General features: G+C 32.5%; 1 protein-coding gene across 4 annotated transcripts in view; it reads right to left on the bottom strand.

Moving 5' to 3' along the window:
* The window catches only part of LOC106784914 (carbonic anhydrase-related protein 10), a 226,206-nt gene that overhangs the window by 29,968 nt on the left and 174,290 nt on the right, over positions 1 to 21,948 (bottom strand). For all 4 annotated transcript variants that reach the window (XM_014744923.1, XM_014744922.1, XM_014744921.1 and 1 more), the window contains 2 exons: positions 21,132 to 21,323; positions 3,771 to 3,866 (listed from right to left, as the gene is read on the bottom strand). In XM_014744923.1, the coding sequence (XP_014600409.1) occupies positions 3,771 to 3,866; positions 21,132 to 21,323 (288 nt within the window). The remainder of the gene's footprint in view (positions 1 to 3,770; positions 3,867 to 21,131; positions 21,324 to 21,948) is intronic.

Genomic DNA, 21,948 nt, shown 5'->3' with positions numbered 1-21,948 from the left:
TTTTTGTTCTCTTTCTAGGTACCAATTCAGCTTACTACCCTTACATATTTATATATATATATAGTTAGGAAAAAAGTTTGCTGTTGCGAACAGGTGAAAATATTTTTCTCTTTCTCTTTTACTTTTTTAGATATCCACACTCGCTAAACACCCATGTGCATTCACACAAAACTATACGTATACATACCTACACGTATACAAAGGTTTTGGCCACGGAAGAAGGAACGGCATTTTCATCGTAGCCTGCTCGTTTATATCTTAACCCCTCCGGCGCTCCAGGGTATAATCCGTTTGAATTACAGTCGTCAACCTTAACCCCCAACCCCCTCTCTTCCCACCCTTTTTCTCTCTTACTCTTTCACTCAGTCATTCTCGCGTGCGCGCGCGCGTGCACGATCTGTGTACCCTTTCAACGCACACCTTTACGATATCAACTCCTGGTTAAAAAGAGAAAGACAGACAGAGAGAAAGAGAGAGAAAGAGAGAGATGAAGTGAAAGGTTGGAGAGGTGTAAGGGTGTAGGGGGGGTTGGACAACGACAGGGAAAGAGATCGAGTACTTTCCTACGTCGAGACTCGAGAAAAGAGAAAGAGGAAGAGGAGGAAGAGGAGGAGGAGGAGGAGGAGGAGGAGGAAAAGGTGGTGGAGAAAGAGGATTGGCTTAAACCGTCTGGGAGCTTGCTCGAAACTTCTTCATCGAGTTATCGCCGGTAACTTTCCTATCTGATTCTCGATATGACATGTGGAGAAAAATATTAAACAGTCATTATGTAGATGGATAGCTTTAACTCCATTGTCCTTTTCATACGGGTAACTCTGATAACTTCTATTATATTTATCTCCCTCTCCACATCCCGCCCCCCGCCCTCTCCATCTCTCACTCCTTTCTCCCATTTATCTATTTTCCATTTTTCCTCGTATTTTCTCTATACGATTAGTATCTCTAATTAAGTACATCCCATCGTTCATTCGATTATTTAACACGCAACGGATATTATTATATTTCTATTAATAATTAGGAATAATAAGATATTCATACTAAAAAATGAACTTATTTGATACATAAGTTTCTCTAATGATACGATATTATTTATTATGATTATATTTTTATACAATTAATTATTAACGTCAGTATATAAAACGTATTGATATTTTCTAATAAATATTAATTCGGTATACGTATAAAAATGTAAAAAGAATAAAAATAAAAGATAATAATAATAATAATAACAACAATAACAATAAAACAATAACGATAATGTTAAAGTGTCCGATCAAATTTGATAAAAAATGTTTTTTTTTAAAGTTTACGCGTGCAACGTAAACGCGCGTGTGCATGATTTATTCGTGGAACCCTCCTCCCCCTCCTCCACCTCCTCCTCCTCTTCCTCAGTCACCCTCGAAAATTCGTATCCTCGTAACGTATGTACGCAAAAGGTATTTAATATGACATGCGCGTGTTAATCTACTTGGCGTTTGTACTGATATTGACAGAGATTGCAATAGCGCGATACAGGTGATACTGGTAGCCGATATGGATCCGTACCACGGCTGCAACCGCCACCACACACAAACACCCACACACAGAGAGATGATAGAGATAGAGAAACGTTTATATACGTGTATACTATGTATAGTGAATGAGATAGAGAGAGAGAGAGAGAGAAAGAGATAGGGAAAGGGGGTGGGAAGGAGTGGGAGGGAGGAATGGGGGTGGAAGGCAGACCGAGCGTCAATTTGCTGACGTTTACATCCGTTATATCAACATGCTTCTTGCTATTAATGAACCACTTGCCTTCTGTTTCTCATTCCTATTAGATATTCGTGTTTCCACCGATTGATAATCGTTTATTTTCAATCCAAGCAGATGTCGGAATCACTTCTAACACGCGTTCTATTATACTCCACTTCTATCTCTCTCTTTCTCTTTTTCTCTTTTATTTCTTTTTTTTTAGAGTAGCTATATTTTGTGAAAGAAGAAGTGAATGAACGAGAATGAGGAATAAAAGGATAGAGAACTCGGACAGTAGCAAGGCGTTCATTAAGAGCCGTTTCGTGTAATCGATTCGAGCCGTTGCTTTCGAAAAGGGCACGAAGGAGCAGCACGCGAGAATAGTCGAAGAGAGAAAGAGAGAGAAAGATAGGGAAAGGGAGAGGTTGGAGGTAGGGATAAAGAGGAAAAAAGAAGAACCTTCCCTCGGGGTACTCGAGGAACGACTGTCATCGTGAATACGAGAAAGAAAAGCTTTTTCCCTTACTCGTGGTCACAGGTCGTTCGATCTTCTCCATTTCTCTCTCTTTCTCTCTCCCTCTTTCTTTCTTTGTGATCTTATTTTCAAACTTTTCTCTTTTATTTTCTTATTCCTTCTTATCTTGATCGTGTAAAGTAGTACCTTTGTGATACGAATTTTCGCTTAAATTTTAAAAGTATAAAACAAAATATGATATTTGTATCGATTCTATTGATATTTTTGTTCATTCGTTAGCAAACTTTTATTCTACTTAAAATGTTAAATAAAAGTTTTTTTTTTGATCGAAATTTTTATAGATTTTATTTTACTTTTTTTACTTTTATTATGTTTAATTTTCTGGAATTGTCGATTCGTATTTTGTGCATTTGTCTTTTTCTTTTTTTTATCGAAAGAATTTGTCCTCATTTTTCTGCTAATTTGATTTTTTATCAATTTTCTTTTGTTTTGTTTAATTTGCTACAACTGTCAATTCGTATTTCTTATTAATTTTTTCTATCCAAAAAATTAGTTATCATTTTTTTTTGTCTTTTGCTGATTTAAGTATTTTCTAAATTTTGGATTTTATTATTTGAATTGCGTTATTGATTTGTATTTTTCAATTTTTTTGTTTTTCTACTAAAAGAATTTGTTCTGCTTTTCTTTTTTTTGGAAGGTCTAGCTGATAAACAATCTCGTATTGATTGTCAAATCCTAGGATCGGTTCTGGTTGAATTACGGAATTCCCAATGGACCAATTCATCTTTCTCGGAAAGGAGCCGTTCCTGTGGCTCGAAGGACAATCCTTACGTGATACTTACTCCCTTTTTCTCCCTCTTGGCAACTATACTTTTATAGGAAAACCTTCAATAAAGGATTTCGACTATCACTGATTTCAAGATTTATCGATTACAAAAAATAATCTCAGAATATTACAAAGATATTCATTTTCAATTAAAATAATTCCTTTTAATTCTTTGCTTTAATTTCAAAATTAATCGATTTAAAAAAAAATCTTTGAGTTATTAAAATATTCACATTGGTATAAATTTTAATCATAAAACTTATCTCTTTCCATTTACTGACCTTTTTTAAAACGAATTTTTTTATCTTCTCCTATCGGTTTGAATTATTATTACTTAAACCTTTTATTCGATTATTATTATCACACATTACCAGTCAAAATTATTTAACCATCTTATAAAATGATCATACCAATCCCCTCATATATTAAAAAATAATTTTCTTAAAATATTCCTAAAAAGTTGTAAACATTTAAATATTAATGAAATAATTTTGATCGGTAATGTACGTGCAGCCTGTATAAAGGTAGATTAGATTATTCATTAATTTAAAATAACATGTTTTCTTTCTTATTCAAAGACAACAAAGCATGCACAATATTGTCCGACAAAGAAGAATAATAATATGCATAATATTAATGTAAAAGGAGGGAAAAAGGAGAGAAATAGAGAAAAAGAAAGAAAGAGAGAGAGAGAGAGAGAGAGAGAGAGAGAGAGAGAAGAAATGTTGGAAGGCTTACCTGAACCATTAGCGAAATTGCGACTAATCCTTGACTCTTGTGTTGTGCTTCGCTGATGTTGTGATAGAGCTCGGCGTTAAATCCGTACACCTGTATCTGAAATATGAGATCAAGAGAGGAAAATTACTTCCTTGTTTGATAACGAGTAATATCGGTAGGTTATTATAAATTTTCTATCGAGCTGTCCTCTCGAATTTCCTATTTCTCCAATCGAACAAAGGCTCGAATTCGACAGGACTCTGCATAAGCAACACGTTCTATACACCTTTGTGTTCTTTGTTTACAGCTTCGTTATCCAAACGAACGTTTACCTCCTATTTACAATATATATATATATATATATATATATATATATATATATACACATGATCAAGCGAGCTTGGCTTAATAACATATAACGAGGATAATTGTCGACACTCGATTGCTAATCGAAATTGCTATTGTTCGTAGAAATAATCTTCACTGTTAGTGCCATTGCTGAAATCATTACTATTACGTTTCTGTTTATATTTGATCAGTATTTTTAACACATTCTGTCGATTGAAGAGATTTTTAATTAACGATCCGCGTATGCAGAAATAATATATTTTTGTTTGTTTGCGTGTGTGTATTATAAATAATCATTTTTTGTTGTTTTGAATATATAAAAATTATGGTTAGTGTTATATATTGATGTATACAGAGTATATATAATAATATTTTAAAATATTGATTATATATGTGTCAGTTGCATCAGAAGGATTACGTATTGATATAAGATATATTAATATTAATTTCTTATTATAAATAATATAATATCAATTTTAGAAATATTAACAATATTTTAAAAAATAATTATTGTAATAAAGATAATTAATATTATCTACATACAAATACTTTATTATAAATACTGACAATTTACTTAAAATAATAATTCTAATTTAACTGTGACGCAACCCTTATCCAATAAGTAGTATTCTCTTTCTCTTTCTATTAAACTAATATTCAGTTTGTGCACTTAGAAAACAAAAATATTGTCGAGCTAAGGGAAAACTCTTAATGATCGTTAATGTACCAACGATTGTGTACGAGAATTTACAAGAGGGAGGATGGCGTGACAAGGGAAAATAAATTTAAAAGATAAGCAATGCGAATGAGAGAGTACAAGAGAGTAAAAGAGAGAGAGAGAGAGAAAGAGAGAGAAACTGATAGAATAAGAAAAAGAAAGTTTAAATCTACTGTGTCTGATGGAAGTACGACTTTCTTTTCATTGCAGTAAGATGTTCCTTTAGGTATCTTTCTCTCTCTCTCTCTCTCTCTTCTTACTCTTTCTAGCTTTTCATCGTGTTGCCATCTCTGCTTTACCTTTTTAGTTTCTGCTCCTCTCAACATTGTTTGCTCCGAGACGAAATACAAACGCTTTAAGAGTATGAGAATCCATCCCTTCTTTTTTCTTTCTCTTTCTTTCTTTCTTTCTCTCTTCTCTTTTTTTTTCTTTCTCCTTCTTTCTCTTTCTGTCTCCTGCGCGATTCTATTTACGCACATATGTATCATTTCATTTCAAAAGGATCAAAGTGAAATTCTAACGTCTCGAAGCTCTTTTCTTCTCCCTCTCGTTTTTTCTTTTTTTCTTTTCCTTTTTATTCTCTCGACGTTTTTAGCTATCGTACGAGAGAGAGAAAGAGAAAGAAAAAAAAAAAAAGTGGAAGTTCTCGGGCTTTCAACATACGCCACGACGTATTACAATTTGTAATATAATTTTTATTAATTTTTTTGTTTCAAGCCGAAAGAGTACACATATAAGACAATGTAAAGCAATTAATGTCATTGCGTTTCCCATTTTAAAAATGGCTTATTATTAAGAAGTATTTACGCAAAATATGAAGTATCTTTTTTTCGAATCGTCATGACCAGCTGAAGATTTAGATTTTTTACAAAGTACAATCTATTGTACATTCTCATGGATTACTACAAGTGTGGCAAAGTTTAAAAAAAAAATCTGAACCTCTCGTAAATGGTCTTGTCCTTGTTAAAGAGAAAGAAAAAAAGAGAGAGGGGGGAGGAGCAGGGGGAGAAGGGGGTGGTAATACATAGACAAGTCGTAGAAATATATTTAAAGAACATGCGGGTTGGACCAGCAACAAGAAACTTCATCGTTCACAAAGGGATGAAATATTTAACTCGTGACCCTTTCGCATGGACCAATGGGAAGTGATCCCTTGTCCTCGAAGAAGGAAAAAAAGCAAAGGAAGAAAAATGAGAGAGAGAGAGAGAAGAAAATTCTTAACTCGTCGTTTTATATTTTACAACCAATCGAGATCCTATTTAAATATCGACGAAATCGAAAGTTTCTTTACGAAGCTTGGAGAGGAATAAAAAAAAAAACGAGAGAAAGGAAAAGGAAAATGGGAAGAAAAAAGAGAGATAGGAATAGAAAGAGAGGGAGAGAGAGAGAGAGAGAGAGAAATACGATATAAAGGGGTTTATAAAAGGAACTCGAGTAAACTCGAGGTGTTCAACAAAGAGATATATCGAGTTTGAAGAAGGACTTCCCCTTTTCAATGGATCTTCTTTTCCTACTTGGACCTCCTCCTACTTGGAAACATGAAAAACTCTGGATCTCGCGATACAGTTTACTATCTGATTATGTTAACGTGTCATTTCTAAGCACGCCTTAACATATACCATTCTATCTCTCACTAAACCCTCATCCAACACCCTCTACCACTCTCCCCTTTCAGAAAAATATAATATATAAAAAGTGATAGAGAAAGTATATCAGAGGTCGGTATGATGTGTATGCATTAAAGAGAGAAAAAATTCGAACCATGTGTAAATATATGTGTGTGTGTGTGCGTTTGTGTGAGAAAAAGAGAGAGAGAGAGAGAGAAAGAAGTAGAATAAAATTTCAATTGTGTGTGTGTGTGTGTGTGATATAAAGAAAGATAGAAAAAAAAATTTGAATCGTGTTTCATGGTGCGGAGAAAGAAAGAGAATAAAATTCGAACTTTGTATGATATTAGATAAAGAGAAAGAAAGATAGAAAGGAAAATTTGAACTTTGTATGATATTAGAAAGTATATGTGTGAGAGAAAAAGAGTGAGAGAGTGAGAGAGAGAGAAAGTAGAAGTTTGTAGGACGTTCAGTGCAGATATCTATGTGAAATGCAGAACGGGGTCTGAGAAATATCTAAGAAATGCGAAGTACCTTTTGAGTGTCCACTTCGTAAAGCATCGGAGGATGCTTCTTTCTTTCTTTCTCTTTTTATTATTTTTTTTTTTTCTGTCTATTTCTCTCCCTTATATATCTCTCCCTTTCTCTTTCTCTTTCTTTTTCTTTTTTTCCCTCGCGGCGACTCGTTTTCAGCACCGCGAGTGTCTTTCTCAAACTCCGGAGCTTCTCTCAAGGAGGTACATTTTCTTCTTCTTCTTCTTTTTCTACTTTTTCTTTTTCTTTTGAGTCTGAGTCTATAGTACTATTCGGTGGTTCTGCCAGTGTATGCCGACACCCGAGAATAAAAGAATAATCGCCGCTTCAAAAGGGCTTTTTAAGAGATCCGCAAAGCAGCAGCAGCAGCAGTAGCAGCAGATCACGTCAAAATATTTGGCAAGATTTCGAAGATATAACTTAGGGTGTTTAGATAATCGGTATTAACTTTAAATCGATTTCTCACATTCGTATTTTTGTATTTTATTGTATATTTATATTTCTTTTTTTTACGACGCGAACCGCGACGTGTATGAGGAATTTATTGTACATTTATTCTGTACGGTGGAATAATGCTGTAACACTTCAGATGCGGATTTTTTCCAATAAATTCTTTTCAACAATCATGCTTATACAAAAAATAATATATATATCAATTTAAATAATATTTAAAATTTATTGTGGGTTTATAAATTGACAAGAGTAAATCGTTTGATTATATATTTACGTTTGTTCTTATGTATATTTTTTTATTTTATTTGTGATTTGCATGAAAAATGATGAGAATTGGATTCTATTTGATAGAATAATTCGAACCCATGATAATGCATGAAATATTTTATTCCAAATTTATTGAAAAATTCCAAAAATAATATATCGAATTGTTCGAACGAGTTAGTATCGATTTAAAAATACATTAGATCGTTCGAATTTCTTTTTTTGTTATATTCCAAATTCAAAACTTTTCAAATGATTGTTAACAATATAATCGAATTTTATTCTTTTAATTATATTATATCATTTATACAAATTTCAAATATATATATATAGTATATAATAAAATTATGCACATTAGTATTAAAGTATATATATATGGGGATTAAATTTAACGTTGATCGTATACATTAAAGAGATTTAATGTAAACCACAAGATTGCAAAGCTCGAAAGCTTTATTATTCTCACAATTTAACACAGTTACACATGTATATACATATATAGAAGCATAACGTAATTCTTTGTAGTATATCGAGGAAATGGTCCAGAATGGGCGTCAAGATTTCGCATGTCCATTGCTATGCTCTTGCCTGTGGCATGGTCTACGAGCACGCCATCACGATTTCCGGCACAATGCGCTATTCTACCGTGATAGATATATGACTGTAATCCTGCACATTCTCCTGTCTGCTGGCACCCAAAAGCGAGTATATTAACTCAGAGGCTCGTTCGTGATACGCACATTTTCGCGTCTTCTACGACAAACCTCTCTGTGCTAATTTCGTCCTCTCTCTGCATTATTAGTTGTGTAAACACATGGTACACTGAAATGTACCGTGCAGTCTTGGCAACCATTAACAATCAGCTTTTGGGGTAGATTTTCTTCTTAAAGGGTAAAAGAACAGCCAAGGTTAAGATCGTTAAGATAATTAATTACAACGAGTTAATTTGTCAAAAGAATTTGTTTGTTAGTTAGTTTGTTTGTTTGAAAATAAAATCAGAAAAATTGTTTTCAGATCAAATTTAATGAGAGTAACTCGTATGGAAAACGATTACAATTTTATATAACAGATTAATCAATAATAATTATTATTCTAAATTTAGCTATATAAAACCTACGTTTATGGGGGAGAAAATATTGTTTATAATGATAAACTCTTTAGTTCCAAACATTTTCTGATCCGAAAATCGAAAACATTGGTTTACATTGATAATACAAAAATGATTGAAATATATAAAACAAATTTATTCAAGTAAGACGATAAGTGGTAGAAAAGAAAAGGAAAGGAAAGAAAAGGGAAGGAAAGAAAAGGGAAGGGAAGAGAAGCAAATCGAATATCCGGTTTTAAAACAAGCGCCAAATGAAAAGGACTCTCTTAATTGGTGCATTTAGGAAGGTCGCTAATTGCTGATACCCTGAGCAACATTGAATTGGCTTGACACCTCGAGTATTCTCTCTCCTTTATAAAGGAAAGTAAGGAAGGGCTTTTCTGAGAAGTGAGCACGAGAGAAAGAGAAAGAGAAAGAGGGAAAGGGAAAGAGTGTGCGAATCTAACACGCTCTGTAAGGGTCGTTCAACTATAAACGACCACTACAATTACGGAAAGCGTTGGTACGGGCTCTCGACTAGCTACGGCTTTGCCTACACTGATTAGGTGAATTTGCAGGCCACGACTTTAGATTGCGCTTGTTCTTTCTCATTCCACTACTCTCCGACCTCTTATTCTTACTCTTAGCGCAATTAAAGTTGGTTTTAGAGAGAAATTGAAGAATGAAGTAGGGTAACAGTAAGAACAAACGTCATATCTTTCTTTCCAACGCTTCATTATCATCTCATTTTAGTTTCTTCTTCTTCTTTTTCTTCTTTTTAACTATTACTTCAAGAATCCTTTATCAAACCTTCATTTTCTTCTTTTATTTTTTCCCAGTTCATTCCTATCGAATCTTCGAATTCCAAGATCGACTTGGACACGGAGTGAGAGGGGGTGGGTCCGCGGTAGGGTGGGTTGGGTTATAGTTAGAGGGATTGTCAAGGACAATTAGCGTGTAAGATCAAGCGTGGCTATTAATTGATCAATCGTGTCTCCTCGATTTGCGTGTTCTCCTCGATACAATAATAATTGGCCTCAAATCCGTAGGGTTGTTTGATCGTTATCGAGTACATTATAGGAGGAAGGGAAAGTATTAATACTGGCTTGGTCGAGTAACTCGCGAATGTGGTATTCGTCAAGAGGATTCTCAGAACCTCGAACTCTCTCTTTAACGTAACTGTTTATCGAAAGAGAGGATAATATAAACGTGTATTCGAAATTTGATTTTACTTAGAAAACGATAAACCAAATTTCGATTAACTGTTCATAGAGATGTTTTATTATATATAATGATAATTTGTCTCTATGTGTATATCAATAAATATACAATAAATGTGTGTTAAAATACGTCATTCTAGATTGGCATTTGGTAAACATGGTATTAGCTAGAAAGACTCTAGAGGGATGTACGTGTGTACGCAGACTGGCGCAAAACGAGTGATCAATTTAAACAAACATTCTCGGAAATTGGAAAACAGTTTACTGGCAGTGTTCTTATCGTTATAAACGGATCTTAAGAAAATATTATCTCGCTTTGAGAATAAGATCAATTACGTGAGTTATCATATAATCTTTGTTCTTATTAATCGTCCGAAAGATCGATTCGATTTATTTGTCATTCTACATTTCTTTTCTTTTTATTTTATTTCGTCACAACAAATTCTGCGATATGTGTTCAATTCGTATCGGATGAAAAATAAAAATGATATTGGATTTTGTATCTGGATGAAGGAAACAATAGAAGATTTGACGTTGAGTTAAAACGATTAACGTCGTCCTAAGAGAAATTTCCTGCTGGATCCAATTTGGAGAACCACCGCGAAGGCATAAATCCGTGAAAGGATCTAACGTAAACGTAGATAGGTAGATAGATGTGTATTTGTGTGTATGTATGTATGTGTAGTAAGCAAGGTTGGTGGCGATCCGTTCAGGTGTGGGGACACGAATGGACCTTTCGAGGGGGTGCTCGAGGTACTCCATCAGCTGCTTCTCGAGTATGCTTTCGGCATCAAAGCGGCCCGTCGCTCAAACACGCCGGTAATGGGTCAGACTCGCTCAAGTACCATAGCTCTTGGAATCCCCTTGTTCTCCACCATAGGGCTTTCAAACCGACCATTCCTCCTATTCTATTCACCTCCTTCCTCTCGCTTTCACCTTTATCACCTCCTTATAGTATCCTTGTCTAACTTTCATCGATACAAATACTCTAATACTGATTTTCATTATTCATTCGATCATAATTAGTTTATTATTATTATTCTATAAACACTACTATTCTCCTTATTACGGAATAATATTATTTCATTAAAGGGTTTCATTATTTTGATGAAATTTCTTTAGATTTATGTTGTTATCACAATTTAATATACAAATTGTTAATTTCTAGATCGTAATTATTGTGTGATCAAGTTAGAGCATAATTAATTTGCAAACTATAAATAAAAAAAGGATGTAGAAAAATTCTATTACAATTATTCGTATTCATCGATTTAGAATAAAAACGCGTTGAAATATTTCAATGATATTATTTGTTCCAGATTTATAAGATATCTTTCGTTGAAACAAGCAGATTTGATTAGACCCAGATATTATAGTTATTGCGATTCTATTTGAACATAATTAATCTGCATACTTTAGTGGTATAAAACAAGATGCAAGGAAAAAAACGGTGAATGAGGTTTTTTATGAAAAATGTAAACGGCAATCTACGCATCCCACAAGTGTACATTGGTAAGGGGGACAAAGAACATGTCCCGAGTCGAATTAATATCCAACATTGTCAACAGACTTTCCTGGGAGGGAGAGAGATAGATAGAGAGAGGGGGTGGAAGCCAGGAAACAGGGCAGTTTCGCAGTGCTATTGCAGCCTGACCCGAAGCTATCGTTAATATTGACACACGACGCGTCTCCGTTGGGAGTGGTTCCAGTATCACGTCACTCTACCATGTAAGCTGCTCGCTCGATAACATTGCCTTCCTCTCGCTAACTATCGCACGAAATGAGTAGCTAAGAATATTTACCAAATACCTGTAGTCCGATTTACCTAACGATTAATACATTTTCTAAGATAACATGACAATTCGTTCTAAAACGTCAGATTTTGTAATGGGTCAATAATTAGCTGTATTTGTCATTAATGCACAGATTTCTTGTTTTTATTGTGAAAGTGTACAAGGCGTCCTTGATGTAATTCTAACGCGAATAAGTAGTCAGGAAAATTTATCAAATCCTCTTAATCCGATTTACTTAACGATAACTAAATTTTCTAAGATAACATGACAATTCGTTCTAAAACGTCAGATCTTGTTGGTGGGTTAACAAATTGCGTGTTACGATTTTTTCATCGTATTTGTCATTAATTATTTATAGCATACAGATAAAATTTTTCAATAAAAGATATGTACAACATACACAATGAGTGCAAATACTTTTATTAATTTTGTCTGAAATTATTTTCAAGAGATGAATAATTCAACTCGTCAATCGTTTAAAATGATTCCAGGAAAATTGTAACATTTTCTATGAAATATTGCATTAGGAAATATCTTATAGGAATAGAGTGAATTAATATGAAGTCGTACAAAATCAGAAAAACCAATCGTGTTCGATATCTCGTTGGTTGTTATCTCGAACTCGCGTGCGATAGCGGATTTTAGGTATCGTAACATACACGTAGAGAACGAGTTTCACGTCTTGGACTTGAGTTATGTCTTCGATTAACTTCGAATCGATTTTAGACACTTTTCTTTTTCTTTATTTTTCTTTTTGTTCCATGGTGATTCGAGAAAGAACGACCGTGTTTATAAGACATTCTTTTGCAAGTTGAACAGCTTCTTTGTCTTCTTCTTCTTCTTTTTCTTTTTCTTTTTCATCTACAAGCTGTCCCATGTGAATCTTCATGCAAATACCATAGATTTTTCTAAATGTTATTTCGTTTATCTTTTACACATAAATACAGTTTGGTCGATTTTCCATAAAAAAAGAAAAAAAAAAGAATAAACAATTTAACAATCATAATGAAAAATCATTTTCAATATGATCTTTGATAAAAATTCTCAACGATCAATCGAATTAACAGCTTACTCTTTGTACGCTTTAATTCGATCAAATTTAAAACGCGCGTACTTTGCCATCCTACAGAATTTTACATGCGCGGAACCAATTACAGATTATATCGGTCGGATACTATATTTATTTCGTGCCGTTTAATTAAGGAGATAATTTCGTTCTCTACGCGCCAAAACCTGGATTCTAATTAATTTCGAAACGTTACCATACATACACGTATCCTACATTGTATATACGTATATTTTTTTTAGATATGTATTGCAAGTGGTTATGTGTTGCAAATATAGAAAAAAAAAAAAAAAAAACAAAAAAACCTAATAAAATTGAGAGATTAGAATGAATAATATTTTGATAAATTATTTTAATAATGAATTGATATTTAAATAAATAACAACATTAATGTCGTTTAATAAACATTCGTAAAATTTTATAACCGTATATATATATAACACACACATAAAAATTTGAAATAAATTATAATTTTATTTGCTCCAAGCCATTATAATATAATAACATTATTTAATTCTTATTTTTAGCTTACAATTAGATTGGTCCAAGTCTTCCTTTTACTTTTTTTTTTTTCTTTTTTTTTAAAGAATTCATTCGGAAAGTTTATCCTTTTAATAGGGAAAAAAAGAGGAGTATGGTCTATTTCGTGGAAGAATTCTTGAACGAAACAGTTTGAAATGATTTTGGTAAGCTCGGCACACCTTGGAAGACGCTTACCTTTAACCGTGACAATTATCATTCATTGAACTTTTCTTGCCTGGGTGTATTAGAGAACCGAGCTACGTCGAAATGTAGGTTTAAGTGAATTTAGAAAGAGAGAGAGAGAGAGTAAAGAAACGAACAAGGAGATAGCTGAGTAAAGTAAGGGAAGAAGAAATTAGTTCTCAAAGCTTGAAGAGGGTGCACTTGGGTAAGAGATGGAAGGTGGAAAACGTAAGTCGAGCTTAAAGGAAAACCTTCTATACTATTAAACCAAGGACTGAAACTTAGAAATGCATACAAAAGTGAGAAGAGTGTGGGTGGGGGTAGAAGAGAATTAGTATCGAAATAGTTTATTACATTAAAAGAAAATCCTATCTTTGGAACAATAAGATATAAAAATAAGTTGAGTTGCGTTAAACGAAAATTTTCAAAAATACCACAAAATACAAGTTTAATGTTACTCTTCTGGGAAAAAGAAATTGTAATTTTTTATTAGAGGTACTCATTGCGCGAATAATTTTTGTGAAATAATAAAAATTATGTACACATTGTGTTTCGGATAAATAGAAAGAGAATAATAATATTTCGTTTAACAATTATATTTTAGAGGGGAAGGAAATAAAAAAAAAAGAAAGAAACTTTACCTCAACGAAGTTGTTATTTTACGAAGATAAAATCAAATACAAACGTTTTTTTTTTCTTTTATTTTTTAAGCGAATAATATTAATATCATCGACATTCCGGAATAGAAATAAAATCAAATAGAAGTAAACAATTAAATAAATTGTTCAAGAGTTAATAATAATTATATGCTGTACATTTAATTATCGAATTAACGAAGTGAAAATTCGTAATTAATGTGACATTAAATCAAAAGTTTCAACACGCGTTACATTTTATATCACCATTGGTCAAAACTTTTTAACGATTACGTGAATTCAGAGAAACGAGAATATTTGTAAAAAAAAAAGAAAAAAAGAAAAAATAAATGCTTTTAGGATAATCAAAGTAGATCGATTCGTCAAAAAAAAACCAAAGAAAAAAAAAGACTTTAGAGTAGCGTGTCTCACATTTCGTATCATTCTCTTGATCCATTTGTGAATTTTGTCCCGTTGTATGGTTTATTTCATTATCAAACAAATTTATTTTCATTTATTAGGGAATAACAAAAAACTAAACAAATTTTCTGAAACATGTTTTACAGAGTTTACAAGGTGTAACATTACCGATAACAAAATTTATTCGAATGCATTTTGAAACAATTTCGTTGAACATACACACACACATCACGTTGTAACATAATTCGATTTGAAAAATGATTTAATGCAATAACAATAAATCATTTCAAAATAAATCGATAAATTCGATTATAGGAAAAATCAATTAGTGATTTCAAATTTTTGGTTGGGGTTTCGTTTTTGGGTCTCGTTAAAATAAAACATATTTATCTCGAAAAGAATGAAAATGATTTAATTAATAATTATATATATTTTCTAGAATATATACAATATATCCCATGTTAGGAGTGGAATCGATGGTAAGAGGATGTTCGGCGATGATCCAAGGGATACCCAAAGCATGTTCGGTGGGCAAAGGGACGCGCAAGCGCGTACAGTTACGACATCCGCAATAGTTATACAATGTTCATGGTAAATTAGGTAACCATTAGGCGAGACATATTCTACTACGCGGTAGATGCAGGCTCTAATTACACGGCTTATGCGATTACACGGTGAATATTGTTTCAGGTAAACAAATCGACGTTACACGGGTATCTATATGTCACTGTGTATATTACACAACCATAAAGAGAATAATTTATTTAATCGATATACTTTTTAATCCTTTTATGCGTTACGCATTATCGAATATCAAATTGTACACAATAACCATTTATATTTCATATTATTTATTTAATTTGTAATATTTCCTTTCCTTTAACATATTTATTTCTTTCAATTCACTAGCAATGCACAATAATTTTAAGTTTTATTTATTTTTAATATATAAATTTTATAATACTTAAACTTGATCTTTGCTTGTTACTTTACGTGGTCGTAATTTGATTGGATTCAAAATATTGAAATAAAAATCGATAGGAGAAAATAAATCTGTTGCATAAAATAGGGATTTTAGAGTAAAAGGGTTTGAATATTGGTAGTAGTGGGAGTTTAAAGGGTTTTATATACACGTACGTGTTTGTGTGTATGTGTGTGTGTATGTCTGTGTTATTCGTGAGAGTGGAGACATGGCAGGCGATCGAGTTCGATTAACGTGTTGGTACTTCGATTATATTTCGCGGGAGGATGCATCGTACATGCAATTAAGCGGCCATTACCGAAAAGCAGAGACGATAATGTTCGGAACGAACTTATAGATTCGGCAATTATTTCTAGCGTAACATTTAATGAAATCATGACGAACGTATCGAATTTCATAGGACGAAGTACGACCAATGGAAAAGAGATAACCGACCAATAATTGCCATCGATCCACCACCACCTCTTCTGTGTTTCATATTTCTTTTTTTTTTTTTTTTTGCGAATTTGTCGTTTACGATGATTAAATAAACCGAAGTTTGTTCATGCGTTTCCATTAGTTGATTATATCAGCGTGATTATTATCAATCCTGATAAAATTTAACTGTGTTTATCTCGTTGTAAAAAAGATAATTAATGATTAATACGATTAAATGGGAGAACTTTTGGTTTTTGTTTTCATTTTTTGTGTTTTAATATTTGTAACAAATATTTAATAATAATTCACAATGATAAAAAGATGGATTTAATATTGATAGTTAATTATTTAATTAATTATTCAACAGTTTTTTTTAACGATGTGATATAATATAAAATTATTAACAAATGTAAGTTTTTTTCTTGGCTTTTATGATCGTTCTTTTTTTTGTGCAGTTGCATATGTATTTGAATTTAAGTAGTAAGAGTCAAGCTCTCTCATGTAAGGTCAGACATATTTAAGTAGTAAGAGTCAAGCTTCCATGTGAGCTCAGACATTAATATTTTTAATTGAAAAAATATATAGACATAGATATAGATCAAATAATTTATATTATCTATAAACAAGATTTATTATAAATTTTTTTGTTTTTCTTTATTGAGTCAAATTTGTGAATTTCTAATTTCTTTACGTTTTTCTCATTTCCTTGAAATAATCGATAAGAAAATTAAATAATATATATATATATATATATATTTTTTAATAGATCACACATTTAAAGGAAAGTATCGAATGATCGTTAAAGTTGAACACATTCTGACGCTCGTTATTAATCCGATAAAAGAACAAATTCAATAATTTCACGTCGATATTATAGAATCTGGTACGTAATCGATAGTAAAACGAGTTTTAACGAGTCTTGCAATTAAATTACAGCGTTAAAATGAAAAGTAAAAAAAAAAAAAAATAAAAAATTACGATAATAATAATAATAATAATAATAATAATAATAATAATAATAAAAGATAAAAATGAAGAATAGTAAGAGAAAGAGTTGGCTGACGAAGATCCTTTACCACGAAATATTCTCGCAAAAGGGAAAGAGAATTCGGAGTTTTAAAAAGAAGAGAAAACCTTTCTTGTACATCGAAACGCTTAATTAAGCAACGAGAGAACATTGTGTGGCAAGTGTATATATATATATATATGTGTCCCCACGTGTATCCGTATGTGTGTGTGTGTGTGTGTCTTTCTTTCCCCACTTTCCCGTTCATTCTCTCTTGGTGCTTGTCGTCGTTTCGCTACGATAAAACGTATCATCGCCGTATAAGTGTAGTTTTTACGGTCTTTTACCGTTCCAACGTCGGAAGATATGGAAATTACACGGTTAAGAGAGAGAGACAGAGAGAGGGGATGGGGAAGAGAAAGAGAGAGAGAGAGAGAGAGATAAAGCTTGTTTACGAGAAGATGAGCTCTCGCGCAGCGGTGGTTTAATGCGTGTTTAATTTGTCCCATTTTGAGGGCCCTGCGTCGCATAATTAATTTCAATTAATTATCTCGTCACTTGGGTCATCCCCTTTATCTCTCGTCTCGTCTCGTCTAGTCTAGTCTCGTCTATTTTCGTCTCGTTTCGTTTCGTTTAATTTTGAAATAGATACGCGCGAATAGATACTAACGACAAAAACAAAATATCAAATAATTTTCTCTCTCTTGCTATAGTTTTTCTTTTTTTTTTTTATTTATACGGTAACACATTTGTCTTTTTTGTTACTACGATAATAAGCAATCTTTATGTTCATATCGATATCATCGGTACAATCGTTATTACAACGTAGGTAATTGCGTGTACAGATTTTAATATAAATACATTTGTATTCCCTTTTCATTTTCCTATCTACAACCAACGAACACGAAGAGAATATATGAATTTATTATCCATTTTTCTTTTTTTTTTTTTTTTTTTTTCATTTTCATTTTTGCTCTCTTTACAATCATTTCACAGCGAAAGAGAGAGAGAGAAAGAGATATAATCGATTGGAAAAACGAGCGATTAATAATAATTTTCACTTTCGTGGAAACGTGTTTTTTTTTTTTTTTTTTTTTAAAAAAAAAAAAAAAAAGAAAAAAAAAAAAAAAAACATTCTCGATACAAGGCAATGGCATGTCAATAATCTTATTGATTTTACTCAATCCTGATATCGGACAACATTGCCATACAAGAAACGTGTTTTTTTTTTTTTTAAATTCCACCTTAGTCTCGATTATCCGTTGAACCTCGATTCATTCGCGTCGTTTAATTCCCCAGGTCACTCTTGTTAATCAAGATCCTACTGTATACTATGATACATAGTATATAATAAATGCTGTATATAATACGTTTAAAAAAAAAAAAAAAGAAAAATATNTTTTTTTTTTTTTTTTTTTATTACAAAAAAAAAGAAAGAGAGAAAAAGAGAAAAATAATTGATCGATACTTGTTGTTGATTTGAAATCGAGTAGTCGCACTTTTTGCTCTTTTGAATGAGCTATTTGAGTGTACAGCATGGGGAAAAAAGAGAGCGAGAGAGAGAAAGAGAACAAAAAAACAGAATACGTGATGAAGCCAGAAACGAAATTGGGACACGCGTTAATATGTAATTATCAGTTGAAATGATCGTCGTCGTCGTTATCGTCGTTTTCGTCGTCGTTGTCGTCACGGATTTCGACCACGAGAAGAGAGACGGCGAGGGGAACGGGAGGGGTGAAAAGGGAGGTGGGTGATTGGTTGGGAACAAATTCGGCCAATATCGAGTCGATAAAAAATTCAACTCTCTTCTAAATTCGCGGCCTGCGGGATTGGAGTAACCGACGACGAGTAATCCGAAAATGAGAGGCCTATCTATCCACGTACGCACATACACACACACACAAACAACATTTACATACATTTACGCACATATATTATTTATATATACGTTTATATATACCATTCTGTTTGTATGCGTGTGTATGAGTGTGTGTCTTTATGCGAATGGTTAACATCTATGAGTATAAACGTATGTGCGTGCGTGCGTACGTGTGTGTGTGTGTGTGTGTGATAGTCTTATACGTGAAACGATAGATTTTTTTCAATTTCTTATATCTATTTCGTTTCTTCACTGTTTTTCTTTTTTATCTTGTTTTTGCAATAGCTATTGCAAAAGATATTCTCGGATCTGAAAAAAATACGAAAAATGAAATATAAAAAAAAAGGATAGAAACATGCCAGCACGATTTTATAACTTTTTGATGGAAAAAAAAAAAGAAAAAAAAAAAAGAAAGGTATTTTTCAATTCCGTTTGAAGTTTTCGCTCAAATCACGCGCGTTTGCAAGTTTTTCGTATGAGTTTTGAAGGGTGTGCGAATACGCGGTAGTGTATGGGGTTAGAATTTTTGTTTGTTTGATTTTCTTGGGTTTCTTTTCTTTTTTTTTTTTTTCCTTTTTAATTTAACTCGAGTAACAAATTGGTTGAATCTAATCTAACGGTATTTTATTTACTTTGTTAAAAGGTAGTATTTATACGACCTATCAAATTCGTAGATTGCATCGCGTTCTTTGAAAAAATTTGCGCTCACACTTGCCCCACGTTTATTTCATATCGTATAATATTTTATCTTTGAAATTACTTGTTTCTTTTTTTTTCTTTTATTTCGGATAAAGTAACGATCAGTCGAGGTGCTCAAAAATTCATTAAAATCATGTATTTTAAAATGATGCACAAAATAATTCTTTCTCTCTCTCTCTAATAAAGAACTGTTCTTTTCCTCTTTCTTCTTTTATTTTGTATTTTAGACAGATTGAAAATATTACTCACTCATTCAAGGGAGAAACGGAGATAATTTCATGGAATTATCAGAAAATTTCAGGTGTAAACCTATAGTTAACATTTTTCGAATACTTTTAATCTCGATTTCAAAAATATAAAAAGGGAAGAAATAAAAAGAAAGAAAAAATAAAAACAATAGAGAAACAAAAAAAAAAAGAAAAAAAAGAAATAAAATGGCCGAGTGATTGAAATTGAAAAAGTCTCCGAATATTTCTACGACTGATTGTAGATATACATACGTCCGGCAATGGTAAAATATGTAACGTTTGTAAAATCGTACGTTTCACGTTCATACGAATTCACAAGCGTGGAATTTAATTGATAATCTCGCGCGTGTCCGTTCTGTCGCACTGCAACTAAATTTAATGAAATTAAATGGGGGGTAATATTTCTAAATGGAAAAACGATTTCCCCTTTTCGAATATTTCTGAAAGTACATTTTTTTGTTTCTTTATCTCTCTTTCTCTTTCTATTTGTCCCTCTGCCCGTCTCTTGTCAGTTTATCCGCTTGATTGGTCATTGCACTTTTAAACAAAAATACAACCAATTTTTGCTCAAATCGTATTCATTTCGAAATTGTTATAATTACGTTTCGAATAAAAAATATAACAACGTTTCGTTTTACTTTGCTTTTCTTTTTTCTTTTATTTTAGTTAAATTATTTACTTAATCACAAATTAAATTAATCGAAATATTAAACACGTTTGATAGTTTTTTTTTTAACATTAGGTTTACAGAATTCGTCTTCGATATGACGTGTTCAGACTTCTTCGTGTGGAAAATGACAAAATTCATTACCATTATTTTCCAACAATTTTAGTTGACTTTTATTGATCGAACGATACGAATCTATATCAAAGACATCATTTCGCTTTCAAAAAAAAGCAAGCCCTTTAATTATAATATTTGATACGATGTGTATACAACAAAATATATATTTTTCTCTTTACTCGCGTCAATTTGACGGGTGTCTGTAAAAATATGTATACAAAAATATCCATAAATCTAACGTTAATTACAACGAATGCAAATCCTTAAATAATTTCATCGAAAAAATAAGTGGATTAGAACTCTTAAAAAAAGAAAAAAAAAAAAACAAAAACAAATTTAAAAGTCTTACACGAGGGTGGATTAAAAATTTATAAATATTTCTTCGTTTAAATAAATGATGAATTAGATAGAACACAAGTTTTTACGTAATACTCAAAACCGTTGAATCCACTCTCGTATACATATATATAAAAAAAAAAAAAAGAAAATTAATTAGAGAAAAAGATAGTATACAAACCTCGGCAGGAAAAGAATAATCGTCGACGCGATGCTCGGAACCATGATTATCGTCCAATCCGTAATGAATATAAATTTCTTCGAATTGATAATGATAAGCCAATGGGCCACCCGTTATATTGACTCTTACTTTGGCTTCTTTGTCTGTACGGAATACCAAAAACTGGCCGGTGTTGTGCAAGTGTCCAGAAACCTGAAAAGAATGAATCACCATTTACATGTATATTAATACTATATAGTAATATCCATATAAAATATAATCTTCGTATGTATATATACATCGGATATGTTTCTTTATACGTATGTGTATAGATTAAAGTTGTGGGAGTAGAAAATTGGTTGGGTCGCGTATCGAACGATAAATTAAGTCGATCGTACGGCTCGAAACGGTGGAAAATAGCGGTGTTTCAATAGATCAGGGTTGCCCGAACGAACGTTCACACGTATATACGTATCTATATACATATACGCTTACATAGGATTTATGTATGGATATATAAAGTATTCCATCGTGTGGTCGTATCTTTCTCTCCCCTAATGTCGGTTGGTCGTTCGACGATCGAGAAACGTGTTTTGAGGTGTAGAAGCAAGAAAGCCAGCGCAACCGTCCGTTCTTCGTGTCGGATAATTGATTAGGCATTTAATTGGACGGAATAGCAAAGGTGAAGAGAAATAGAGACAGACAGAGAGAGAGAGAGAGAGAGATAGATAGATGGAATACAGGATAGAACGTATATGTGTGAGCATGCGCATAAGTTTCGCGAAGAGAAAGCTCAAGAGGAGCTTGACGAAGTGCAAGTCGAGCCATGGCAAGTCCA

Source organism: Polistes canadensis, unplaced genomic scaffold (genome assembly GCF_001313835.1).
Source record: "Polistes canadensis isolate GaletaPanama2010 unplaced genomic scaffold, ASM131383v1 scaffold_42, whole genome shotgun sequence".
Classification (NCBI taxonomy): Eukaryota; Metazoa; Arthropoda; class Insecta; order Hymenoptera; family Vespidae; genus Polistes; species Polistes canadensis.
This window is presented reverse-complemented; position numbering and strand designations above follow the sequence as displayed.